The sequence below is a fragment of the Netta rufina genome, assembly GCF_964035555.1.
Source record: "Netta rufina genome assembly, chromosome: 5".
Taxonomy (NCBI): Eukaryota; Metazoa; Chordata; class Aves; order Anseriformes; family Anatidae; genus Netta; species Netta rufina.
Window position 1 is genome coordinate 29,126,921 of NC_140128.1, and position 13,320 is coordinate 29,140,240.

General features: G+C 46.1%; 1 protein-coding gene across 1 annotated transcript in view; it reads left to right on the plus strand.

Annotated features, from left to right (window-relative positions):
- The window catches only part of SMOC1 (SPARC related modular calcium binding 1), a gene marked incomplete at its 5' end in the record, with an annotated part of 120,768 nt that overhangs the window by 89,730 nt on the left and 17,718 nt on the right, over positions 1–13,320 (plus strand). Inside the window, 3 exons of the mRNA XM_084287277.1 lie at positions 8,341–8,533; positions 8,652–8,734; positions 13,086–13,191. Coding sequence (XP_084143403.1) covers positions 8,341–8,533; positions 8,652–8,734; positions 13,086–13,191 — 382 coding nt within the window. The remainder of the gene's footprint in view (positions 1–8,340; positions 8,534–8,651; positions 8,735–13,085; positions 13,192–13,320) is intronic.

The following is a 13,320-nucleotide window of genomic DNA, read 5'->3' on the forward strand; positions in this document are numbered from 1 at the left end:
AGTACATGAAAAGACTCATCAGACAACACACTTGTCTCTTTCTCCGTGGCTTTGCTCACCAGCACAAAAGAGGAATGTTACTGTAATTAGGTAGACTGGTCTGAAGTATTTCTTACCTGCCTGTGACAGTTTTTAAAAGCTTCTATTTGGTGCCCTATATTTATGCACTTACAAAACTGTAAAAATGCTGTGCTCATACAGTCCAGCCAGCAGAGGTAAGCAAGGTCTCCAACAACTGCCATGCTGGTTGTTCCAAGTACTATTAAAAACAGGTGTGGAAGTGAAAATAGTTTCCCGGTAAGGTTAAGGCTCTGGTGGAAACACCTATAGCTTCTCATTTTATTGAGTAGCATTCCTTAGTGTGGAAAGAGTGCCATGAGAAAGAGGTGTAGGGAAAATGAATGTGTTCAAAGACAGGTGGCTTATCTCAAAGCTAGGTATACCACAAGCTAACAGGGCTTAGAAACTATGTGGAATGGAAAAGAGGAGTTGGAGAAGAGAAACCACAGACTCCGGGTAGCTTCCTCTCAAATTCACAAGTGTGGTGTCTAAGGTTGGAAGCATTTCTACTGCTGAGGAACTGTCCCGATGTAAAGAACTGAACAGGGCTCCCTCCATTTTGGTGCCAACTTTCCCTGCTCAGACTGGGAGCTGTTGTCATCGTGAGGGTATTGCACAGCTACAGCTGTCATATGGTACATGGCAGCCAGATGCTTTAGGAAGATCAGACCCTGAAGCCTGCAAACTTAAACCTGCTCAAATCCCTTGAAGACTTTAGGCTGTGTTTTTAAAGAGAATGCCTTGGGCATGTAGGATCTGCTGGAGCTTACCATTCTCTGTGAGAAGAGCGGGAAAGACCTGAAGAGGTCACACAGTTTGTTCCACCCTGATTTGACTCATGATTATACCCAGATAATGGCAGCTCTGTGCAACCTGTGCCTAAAATGGCAACAGGGTTCCTTCACCTCTTTCAATGATCAGTTTATCACCAGGGCTTTTTTATATCAAACCTTAAATCTCATTTCTCCAAGTAAGTTGACTGCTACTTGAACTACCCCTGGGGAAGAAAAAAATGATCTATGACCATCTCTCTTTTTTTTATATAACAGCTTTTAAATCTCAGAAGACTGAATGTCATCCCTAGACTAAACAAATGGAATTCTTTCAGCATTTTCTCATAGATCAAGTTTCCTAGACCTCTGCCTGTTCCCTTTGCTCTCTTCTGCACTGTTGCCAAAAGGTCCACCTCACCCTCAGCGGGCATTGCCCAGAGGTGGACATGCGCTGATTTAAAGGCTCACAAGTTGTTAGTGCCTGTTCCTTATGTATGAGGCCCTTGTCACTACATCCCACAACTAGATTTACCTGTTTTGACTTCAGTTGTTTGCAGTGTCATGAAGTTGCAGACTTCTTTGCGGTCTACCTAAACCATTTTTTTCCAAGTGTTGCTGTCTTGCCAGTAATTTCCTTTCCACACATTGGATTTCTCTTTCCTGGTTATTTTGCTTTGTACTTGTAAGTTGTGATCGTACTGCTTTCAAACCATTTGTCAAGATGACTTTGAATTCTTTCCTGAATTTTCATCTGTAAAATGGACGCTATGTTCCACTAACCAAAGTGGCCACTTACTGGAATTTGATGCAAGACACATCTAATAATCTTTTTTAATATGAGGGAACTATTTCACAGAGAGCTTTTGCCTCCTGGAGCATGTTTTTCTTAACCTGCAGCGTTAGGCAACTATTTGACAGTAATTGTATGTAATGTCCGTTTCCCTCATTTGCTTATAAGAGTGACACAACTTATAATATGCTCTAATGAACTAGAATTTATTCAGAGCTTTGTCTAAAGCATTGTTTATGATCATGCAAATGTTTTCACTTTTTTTTTTTGTTGCCAGAATGATGTACTGTAGCCATAAAATAGCACTGTCTTCTTTCTGCTGCTAGTCTGGCTACAGCTCTAGGAGGGCTAGGACTCCGTGACTGACAGAAGGATGGTAGAAAGAGTCTAAGCTCTTTCTGAATGACAGTTGAGTTAGAATTGCAGGGACAGGTTTCAAGATACACAGCCATGGATCTTTATTCCTATGTGGTCTAGAAACTGTGGAGCAGGCTCCTTTCCTAGCTGGGCAGCACTTAGTGCCCACAGGTTCTGCATAGCGAGCACATGTTGGGCACTGAAGGGTGGCTTCTACCTTCAGCAGGTTAACTCTCATCCCTGGGACAGTGCTTCACTCCTTCAACTATTCCTCCTTATTTCAGGCTAGAGGGGAGGTACGAACATCATGAGGGAATGCAGGGCAGCTCTATTGCTTTGAGCAGAAAGAAAGTAGTGGAGGGATGTGTTCCCTGGCAGCTTAGGTTTAATGAGCCACTTGGAACAATCTGTTTTTAAAATTATAAGCCACCTGTTGAAACTTTGCATTGTGCTTGTTCAGCGCTGGAACATGTAGTAATCTCTGTTTCTTCTGTAGCCTTACACCTTGAGAAATGAAATTGGGTGAGTGTTAAGGAAAAGCAAGGACTGCTCAACTGTTATAGTGTGGGAGCACCTGCAAGGCTTTTCTTTTTACCTTTATGTTTAACAGAATACCCTGGAAGGACTACAGTCCTAGACAGAACAGGGTGGAGTGGGTAGCAGAGCTGATGGCTAACAGAGGTGAGGAGAGATTTATGCTATCCTCATGAGCTGTGTTTGCTCAGCTGTCATTGTGCTCCTAGTAAACACAGAAGGGGTTGTTTCTCTTCCTCCACCCATATCCCTGCTTTGGGGACAGGCAGCTGGTGCCTATTCACTGCCTTTCTTTGGTGGCCCTGCCAGCCCTTGTGAAAGTGCATACCGAAGGCTTTTCACATTCTCTTTCCCTTCCGAGGTGGAAAGGGTGCAGATTTGGGTAGCTGATACCACCTGTGCTGAACCTTCTCTTAGGAATGAGACTGTGCTTCCTGCCTGCAGCCTTTGTGAGCTCCACACCTGGACTGAGGCACCTGCTCTAGAGCGCACCCAGTCCTGTTCACATCAGAGCAACATGCAAGCACCTTTCAGCTGGTAAACAGGATATGTTAAAATAGCCCATTTAGGGCTCCTCTTCTCTGTCAGAGCAGTGTAACAGCAGGCTAAATAAAAATGAAAGATCAACCTCATTTAAATTAAGCTTCCTTGGGAGACAAACAAATGCTTTCTCTCACTGGGAGGAAAACTGAGGCACAAAGACACTTAGCCCTTATTTTTGGATTGGCACAGGATGTTAGTAGGAATTTGGCACCAGATATCTCTTTTGCTGCCTTTCATTCTGTACTGCACTAGTTCCTGATGCAGGGGAGAGCTCAGAGCTGAACAAAAAAAATTTGGGAGAGGCAGGCATTTGATTTTTTTTTTTTTTTTGAAATGGCATTTTGAAGTCAGGTCCCTGCTGCAGCACTAACAATAGGGGCTGGTCAAGAGTCTTTCAGTAAAAGACCTTTTCCTCCCCTTCCGATGAATGCTTGTTCATTAAAACTGAAGCTTTTTGTGGGAACTCCATGGGAAAAGTTTCTCTGGTCCAGATGGAATTTCTGGTCAAAAGAAGAGAGAGAGGGAAAGAGAAGCAAATCCGCCCTGCTCAGGAGTAGCCCATGGCTCTGGGGTTAGGCTATTCCCATAGGTTCAGTAGGGCTGGGGAGAAGCGCAGAGTGAGGTTATGCCCTCAGATTTGGAAGGAGGACTCCTAAGGATGTAGGGATCTCTCCAAGGTGGTTGGTTTTGGTGTCATAGTTAGTCTTTTTTTTTTTTTTTTTAAATAAGAAAAAAATAAACACGTACAGAAGAACAATATTGAAAAAATAATCATCTGTGGTTGGATGGGAAATCTTCCCTGTGTCCCACCCTTGTCCCACCCTAACCATCCTCAGCATCCTTGCAGCCCCAGTGCTCAGTGTTTGGTCCTTTGGCTCTGCCAGCAGTGAGAGTTGTTACACATCAGGAGAGCAACAGGGGAGGGCTGCTTGGTTCCCAGAGCAGTGCTTTGCCTGAATCCAGCCCCACAAGCTGAGCATGAGAGCTGTCGAGCCCAAGCCTTTGGTCAGAGGCTGCTAGACGCCCTCCCTTCTCAACTTTGCAAGGTAAACAAACACCCCATCTCTTTAATAAGCATCTCGTTTATTAGACAGTCAGATGAGTCCCTTACCTCATCCATCATTTTTATTTTTATTGTGCAGGCACTAGATGTGTGTTTGAGTGCGTATACTTAAGGGACCAGGAATGAGAGACCTTTTTATGAATCTGACCATGTATTTCTCAGAAGGCCATTACTAGGGGAAAATAGTTGCATAAATAATGTACAACTGCAGATGTCCAAACCCTGCTTTCCTGCAATAGCTCATGGCTTCAGAGACGCTACTTTTAAAAATGTTTTAAGGAGTGTTAGAAGCAGTGAGGAGTAAGAAGTAACTCAAAGTTAGCATTTTAGAGATGAGAAATTAAAGTAAAATGTTTATTTCTGCCAGTGATTCTCTCTTTTGTGTCTGCATGCACACCCCATCTTTTTGTGCTGTCGCTGAATTTGATGTAGCCTGGATTTGCTGTCACCGAAAGGTTTTGCTACCCAGCACCTGCAAGCTGGCAACTGTTACTCAGCGTCTTTGCTGATGGCTGTCATAAGTCAAAGCAGAGATGGCAGAAAATAAGGGAAGGCTGTTTGTCACTCACCGATTTGCTGTCTTAAATATTCGTCTCTCCCTAAGTGTTTAATATAGGGAAAGGAGGAAAGCCTTTCCCTATAGCCTTTCTCTATGTCTTAGTCTGCAACCTCCATTAACTGAAACAGGGAATGGGCTTTTAAGTACCCTACCCATGCAATAAAGATATGCTTCTTTTTGAGATGACACTTTAATTTCATAGCTGGCATTAAACCTTCTACCTTAGCCATAGACTTTCCCTATCCTCCATAAACTTGGCCTTGGCAGCAACAGCAAAGTTTCCAGTAAGCCACCAGACTGGAACAGGCTGACTTGAGTGTGCTGGAGCCAGGATAGCATCTGATGGTCCCTTTGTTACCAGAGAGGCTGTCCTGCAGGGTCATGCTGCATGAGGTTCATGCCAGGCCCCATACTAATACTAGGGAAGCTGATGGTATGGATTTCCCAGCTGATTTTGCTGTCTGTTGGGATATACATAAGATATTAATATTCATGTTTGTTTTGAAGGGAATTAAGAGCTGTTAGTGATAGCTTGGAGGGAAGAGCCTCTCCAGGGGCTGGTGCTAGTTAATACTCTCTTCTGCCTATTAGACATATGGCACCCAAGGAACTTTCCACAAGTCTGCTGTCAGAGCCACCATTTAATGTCAGTGTAATTGCTGCTTTGATCCCCTCTAGCTCAGGGAAGATAAAGTTGATCAGGAAAAGGTTCAGAGGAGGAGCAACTGGATCAGCTGGGACTGTTCAGCGTGTAAGAGGTGAAGTAGGAATCCATAAAGCAATGAGAGGCAGTGAGGGAGCGACTGCAGAGTGATTATTCACTGGCTCATCCTTCGGAAGAACTAGGGTAGGAAAACAAAACTAGTTGGAGCCAGGTTTAGATCCCACCAAAGTATGTGCTGTGTTCTACACACAACATGTAGTTGAGCCAAACACTCGCTGCAGGGTGTTGTAGTCAATAAAAGTTTACGAGGAGGGATATGGCAAACTGGTGGAAGTGCAAAGCCATTACTACTTACTGAATGCAAAGTCCTTCTGTTTCTGCAAGTTTCTTACCCATAAGCGGTTGAGACTGGAAGAATACAGGGGGAAATTAAGTATATGCTTGTCCTAGTTCTCTGTTCTCTAAGTATCTGCTTTTGGCCACGATTGAAGATCAGACAGACAAGTTGGGCCTTTGTTTTACCACAGTATGGCTGTTTTGTGTTCTTTAGGGTGCAATGAAATAGATAGGACTTGCGTAGTGGCTGCTTCTACATGCATGCTAGAAAAGAGAAAAATCACATCTCCTTGCAATTTCAGCTGCAGTGATATGATTGTTAACAAAGGGCCACTGAAATGACAATGATGGGTGACAATGGTGGGGTTTGCATTTTTATATCTGCTTAATATCAGCTGAACAAAACCTGCAAGATTCTGTCCTCACATGCACGCTTGGCAATTTTTGTCCAGAGATTTTCGTAGCGCTGGTTTTGCAAGACTCAAAAGACCTGAGAGATCTTGGTTTGGGTTTGTGCACTCAGGAAGCTTTGGGGATTTAGATCGAAAAATTCCCGGAATGTAGTTCTGTCCAGTAGGCGTTTGTTTTGTTTTGCTTCTTATATAAAACGATGACAGGCAGGGAATTCTGGCCCTGGCTGTGCTTCGACAAGCTGCATGAATGCTCCTCCTCACCTGCGGCCCGAGGTGCAGATTGCCACCGGGCAGCCCGCGGGGCCCCCCGTGATGTAAGAGGCTCGCAGGGAGCCTGCAGCCCTCCGCTCAATGGCCTCTCTGTCCACATGCAGCCTGGGAGCAGTCACGGGGCCTGTTTTTTTCAGATGTGAAATCTGTCAGCAAAGTGAAGTCAGCTTAAATATCAGCTGAGGCTCGAGCTGCCTTTCGGTTTTTGTTGACTTTATCCCCCTCCTGCTCCCTCCTGATCGAGTTTCTCTCTGCTTGAGTCAGACTTGCCGACACTTAAAAGTTGGCGTTCTGTGTTTCGGTTGTGGGGGTTTGTGTGTGGCAGGCTTGAGGTGCCCTCGAGGAGAGGGAAACCGTGCTGGGTCTTTGAGGCTCCTTTTGGTAGGTGCTGCGGTTTGCTCAGAAACCAGCAGCAGTGCGGCCGGTACCCAAAGCACGCTGTGATGGGGGAGATGCTGCGTTTTGCGTGCTCCACCTGCTGCTACCAAGCTGAAGGGTGCAAGCAGTGAAACATCACCCTGCATGTTCCCCACACGCAGAACAAAAGCTCCTGTCTGTCCTCCCACAATTTGTCACCAAAATAAAATATAAGGCATAACCGATGGGGGTGCAGGCAGGCAGGCAAAATACACGGGGACAGCAAGTGCTGTTGTTTCTGTGCCCAGCCTGTCCCGGAGCAGGGTGCTCAGGTAATGCTGTGGCTGCAGGTTTGGGATGAGCCCCTGGCATCAATGCCTGTCAGTGCTGAAACATTTTGTGTATTGAAAGCTGGAGTTGGTTCCCAGTTTTGACTTTTTAAAGAGAAAAAATGGAGTAAACTGCAAGGGAGGGGAAAGCTAGGGAAGGAGAGAACTTCTGTTCCCACTTGTGGTTTTCATTGCTCTCTTAAGGATAACACTTAGCACTTGTGTTGTCTTGTTGTTTTTTGTTTTTGTTTTTGTTTTTTTTTTTGTTGTTGTTGTTTTGTTTTTAGCCCAGGCTTCATATGTTTTAATTCTGTGATCATCAGCTTTGACTGCTTTTCTCTCTTACGTGCATGATTTCTTTTCCTCTCACTACCTTTGGTGGTTTCCAAGGCTGAAGTTAATTTCCTACTATTCAAAAGGCCAGAATATTTGAAGACTTCCAATTGAGAACTTCTGGCTGTTGAGAAAAATAGATCTTAGTATCCTACGGATACTCTGTGCATCTCTTACCCCTTTAATGTCTGGTCCACACAAGAGGCAGCAGTAGGGCACCTTTCCACGCTTCACTCCTCTGCAGATGGTGTAAAAAAAAAACAGCATTAGGGCTGAAGTTGTTGGGTACCAGGCTTGGTGCATGTCATCTGTGTCCTCTGTTCTTGAGTTGATGATGTCCTTGGAAATATCCTTTCCTGTGGAATTAGCTGCTGAGGTATAGGGTCCCACCTACTTCAGGGTGGATGGTTAAGAAGATGGTGTTGGTTGGGTGTCCTTGACTTTCCAATTGGGAACCATGGTGGAGTGTGCGGGAGAGGTGCTGGCAGTGTAGGGAGAATGGGATATCCCATTCTGCACCCCTCTGGTGCTGTGTGTTCTGGATAAATTAGTGTTTAAATGGTAGCATTCTGCTCTCTTGGGCTTGTGCTGGAGGAATTCTATTGAGAAAGAAGAGTGCCCTGCATTCTGGAGGAAGAGATGGTTGGGAGTAGGGCAGGCCAAAAACCTGGGTGAACAGAAACAGTTTTCTTGCTCTCCCTGGCTTGCTGGACATGTAGCTGTCAATGTCTTTAATCTCTAATCTTGTAGCATTATAATTGATTGTAGGAAGAAGTTCTCAACCCTCAAGTCTCTCAATCCATAGGGTGCAGGGATGTAGGCGTACTGGTGTTTACTGGGAAGAAAACACACAAAGATCTCCTGTTGCGAAGGGTATCCCTGACTTGCTGAGCTGAGGAAGGTGATCTTGATTTGACTTTATTTCTCTGTTCCCCTCCAACCTCCCTCCTGTCTTCTAGAGAAAGTTCACTCCTGCGACCAAGAAAGGCAGAGTGCCCTGGAGGAGGCCAGGCAGAACCCCCGCGAGGGTATCGTCATCCCCGAGTGTGCTCCGGGAGGGCTCTACAAACCAGTGCAGTGCCACCAGTCAACTGGGTACTGCTGGTGCGTCCTGGTGGACACAGGACGCCCCCTGCCTGGTACTTCCACTCGGTAAGAGCTGTAAGCCTGGTGAGATGCCTGTCTGGAGGAGATGAGATGTGAAGAAAATAGTGTTAATGCACCTGATAAAGCTATATCACATAGTTCAGCATCTGCTGTTCTTTTTCAGCTATGAGACCCCAGTGTGTGAAAGTGATGCCAGATCGAAGAGCACAGAGGTTGATGATCCCTTCAAGGACAGAGAACTTCCAGGTTAGTGAGGAACAAAATCCTGCCTCTGCCTTCTCTGCTCATCTCACCTTGGGACTCTCAAGAGGCCGAGAAGACTCTTGTTGAGATGGGGGATTTCCTTCACTGTGCTTGTTTTATCACGGGTTTTATTCTGTGTTATTTTGGATAACTTGAAGAGGCTGGGAGTGTTCTTGGGGCTGGTTTATTACCTATCTGCCCTTCCTTTAAAACACGTCTGAGATCAGAATTGTAGGGGGGGTGGGGGGGAAGGTTGCCTGAAGGTTCCCTGAGGAAAGAATGTGCTTGGCATTTAAAACTTTTTTTTCTTTTTTTTCCAAACTGCAGCCAGGACAGTATCCTTTCCATTTAGCAGGGCTTTTCAGCAGCTTGATGGCCATCTGAGCAATAGCGGAGGACACAAATGTCAATTGTCAGTGGACCAACTGGTTGCCTGACACTGCAGGGGCTGGCAGGACAGTATTTGTGCACTAAGGTCACTTAATGCCGTGTGTTTATTTATCTGAACTAGATTCCTTGCTTTCTACTTGGGGCCTACTTTATTTCCCATTGCTGCTTGCTTTCTGTTCGTCTTTCCCATCTTCACAAAATGACAACTCACAATTTACTGTTTGCATACCTTGTTTCTGTTAAGAAGAGGTGCTGGGTGTAAGTGTCTGAGCAGTTCTTAAAAATGCCATCCTACCTGCCTGTGCTCTGTTTTTTCTTCCCTCTGCCTTTGTAAGGAGCAGAGTGAAGAGCCCTCACAGAGATCAGCCATTGCTCTCCTGGGTGGGAAACAGCTGTTCAAAACCAGAAGCTACAGTGGGTCCCTTTCCACCATGAGGGAGCACTAGAGACCAGGAACTCCACAGAAAGAGCTGGTAGCACTTCTCTTTTCCTGGCTCTTTCTAGGACTAACATAAAGTGAATTATCCCTGAGCAGGTTAGCAAAGGAAATGAGATTTGTTCCAGATTTGCCTTCTGCATCTCCTAATTCTCCTCCTGCTAGCTCTTGACATTGGGGCCCCATAGCTCTCTGCTTAGCAGTGCTGCCCTCAGCAGGGCTCTCTACTATGCAGCTGCTCATTTTCACAAGTCATGTAGAAATTTCCTATATGCCTCCTTCTCACGTTTGAATGATATTAGCCAATTGGCTCAAGTATTACTTTGAAGGGTGAGGGAGGGAAACCAGCAGACCAGCTAAATGGTTGCATTAAGGCTCATTTCCTTAGGAAATCATTGTAAAATAGAATAACCTTGGTTCCTTTATTCTCTGTCCCCTTCTCCCCTTGCTTTACTGCCTTTCCCTGCATTTCCCCTATGCCTTCCAAGAATTCAGTGGAAATCCTTTACTTTGGGTCTCAGAGAGTCTGATGTCTCAGGAAGACAGAATGGTTTCTTCTTCCTTCTTCTGCGCTGCAGCTGGACAGGGGCATAGGAACTACAAAAGGCACAAGAGGACATGTGTAGGATGCTCTGTAGCTTAGTGGTCTGGTCCCAGCATCAGACTCCAGGATAGTTCCCCCCTTAGCTCAAGCCACTTTTGTACCTGAGTACACTTCAGCTCTGTGCTCGGATGTATGGTTCCTGTCCCTGATGGTTCCCATCACTAGAAATACGATGGAGAGATTAGGAGATGAAGGAGGAGAGTTAATGATCCTGGTTTGTCTGTCTGGAAGATGCTGTGCTCAGTCATCTTTTGATGCAGACTTGAGGTTTGAAGGGACAAAAGGAAGACCCAGAGATCTGCAGGCCAGTCAGTCTCACCTCTTTGCCCAGAAAGATCATGGAGCAGATCCTCCTGGAAACTATGCTAAGGCACTTGGAAAATAAGGAGGTGATTGACAGCCAGCACAGCTTCACTAAGGGTAGATCACACCTGGCAAATCTGGTGGCCTTCTACAATGGGATTACAGCAGTAGTGGTTATTGGAAGAGCAACTGATATCATCTGCCTGAAAAAGTCAAAGCTTTTGACTCTATCCTCCATGATATCCTTGTCTCTAGATTGGAGAGACATGGATTTGATGGATGGACCACTTGGTGGGTAAGGAATTGGCTGGATGGTCGCACTCAAAGAGTTGTGGTCCACAGCTCAGTGTCCAAGTGGAGACCAGTGACAAGTGGTGTTCCTCAGGTGTTGGTTTTGGGACCAGTGCTGTTTAACATCTTTGCTAGTGACATGGACAGTGGGATCGAGTGCATCCTCAGTAAGTTTACCAATGACACCAAGTTGTGTGGTATGGTTGACATGCTGGAGGGAAGGGATGCCACCCTACAGGGGACCTGGACAGGCTTGAGAGGTGGGCCTGTGTGAACCTCACAGAATTCAACAGGGCCAAGTGTGAGCTCCTGCACCTGGGCTGTGGCAATCCCAAACATGAATACAGGCTGGGCAGAGAACGGACTGAGAGCAGCCCTGAGGAGAAGGACCTGGGGGTATTGATGGATGAGAAGCTCCACATGAGATGGCAATGTACAACTACAAAAGGGTAGATTTAGATTAGGTATTTGAAAGAAATTCTTTACTCAGGGGGCGATGAGGCACTGGACCAGGTTGTGCAGAGAAGCCGTGGATGCCTCGCCCCTGTAAGTGCTCAAGGCCAGTCTGGATGGGGCTTGGAGTAACCTGGTCTGGTGGGAGGTGTCTCTGCCCATGGCAGGGGGGTTGGAATTAGATGATCTTTAAGGTCTCTTCCAACCCAAACCATTCTGTGATTCTGTGACTGATTAGCTATTTTTGTATGTAAAAATTCCCTAGTGAGTCAGAAGAGGCTAAGGTGAGACATGAGCACAAATTGTTACACACCTACACGTACCCCCTTCACAAACTGTGTCATGGCTGCTCTCACAAGAGCCAGAAGAAAGAAGGAAGGAACGTGTTGCTTGCACATAGCAAATGGCAAGCTGCTAATTCCTGCAGACGGTGAGATGCTGAGGCCCCAGGGAGATGACTTCTAGCAAATGGTTTTTCAACCTTCTCATTACTGCAACAAAAAGCTCCTTTAAGTGAGTGGTCTCCTCTGGCTGCCATAGCAGCTTACCCATTACAATGCTGACATTTTCTGGACCATGTGCCAAACGAGTGCCGAGGGGTGTGCGTGTGTGTAATACACATAGTATGGAGACAGGCTAGGGACTGTTGGTTAGCTGTTGCAGAGAACAGAGCCTGTAATAGTGCAAAGGAGGGAGTTTTGTCAGATCAATTTGCAAGCTGCTTTCAGCTGTCAAGGGATTATAGTAGGTTTCTGCTGCTCTGTTTGGGGTACACGTGCTTCTCTGCTTGCCTGGGAAAGGCAGAAAGTGTTAACATTGCTACTCGTTACTAAGGCGATACTGTTTTCTGGTAATGCTCTCCTAGGTGAATAATTGGTAGTAAACAGTGGTTTTGGGAAAGAGAAGTATGTGACACCAAAGCCATCACCACCTCACTTTAGAGAAGACAACAGAGTTGGGAGGTGATGGGTTTGGGACAGCGGCTCTGGAGGTGATGGGTAGAAGTAAAGTGTATTTGTTCTTTGGTGGGCTAGAGCAATTGTTACAGTATTAATATGGTAGTAAATGAAGCATGCTTTTCCTCCTTTAAAAAGCAAGAAAACTGCATAGCTTGCTTCATAAAGGTGAGGAGATGGAGATTTTTGTCTCAACTCTGTCATTGGAGGCTGACAGGAGACTCTGCCCTTCTGAGGTTATAGCAGAAGGGAACTGGATGGCCTCAGGACTAAGTCATGGAAATGGTTACCCAGCTTGTCTTCAGCCCACTTTGTCCAATTCCTGCCTAAACCAGCAGTGACTGGGGTCTGTTGCCACGTGATGACTCGGTCTGACATAGTTCCCATGCAGCGTGGTCATGAAAAGAACTGAATTATTGTGGTAGCTCCCGGCAGGCAGCACTGTCTGTGCCTGAAGAGGAGAGTACAAGCAGCAGTGCTCATTTTGGCCCACGCTTTAAGAAACTTTAAGCTGTCAGTTAGGACCTCAGAACAGACGTGTTTTCAAAGGAAGATGACCCAGGAGGTAATGAGTTGTTTTGTAAACTTCTCTGCAAGTGTCACCATGGGAACTCCATCTGCCAGGCCCTTCCAGCACATCCCTGTGGTTATGCTGGTAGGGAACTGGGAGAGGCCATCCAGCCAACCCCACGGCCTTCCTGCCAGATATTGTTGGTGACTGTGTGCGTGCTGGACAAAAGCTGCAGGACAAATTGCCATGCAGAGAAACCCACTGAGGGATTCTTTTGCCTTTCCTTAGGGCCTGTAATGATGGCTGCCATGTTACAAACAAATGAGGGGTTCTGGCTGATCCTTGCTGCAGTGCGTTAGGAGATCAGTCTTCTGTGATCTTGCATTGAACCTCCTCTTTTCTCTCTACAGGCTGCCCAGAAGGGAAGAAAGTTGAATTTATTACCAGCTTACTCGATGCTCTCACTACGGACATGGTACAGGCTATTAACTCAGCGGCACCTACTGGGGGTGGGAGGTGAGTCCGGAAAGCACTCGGGCTGAACCCACCAAGGTGGCTGCAGAGCTGTGGGTGCCCATGAGATGGGGGAGGGAGGGAAGGGTGATGCTCTGAGCTGATTCCCACTGATCCAGATTGCTGGGAGAT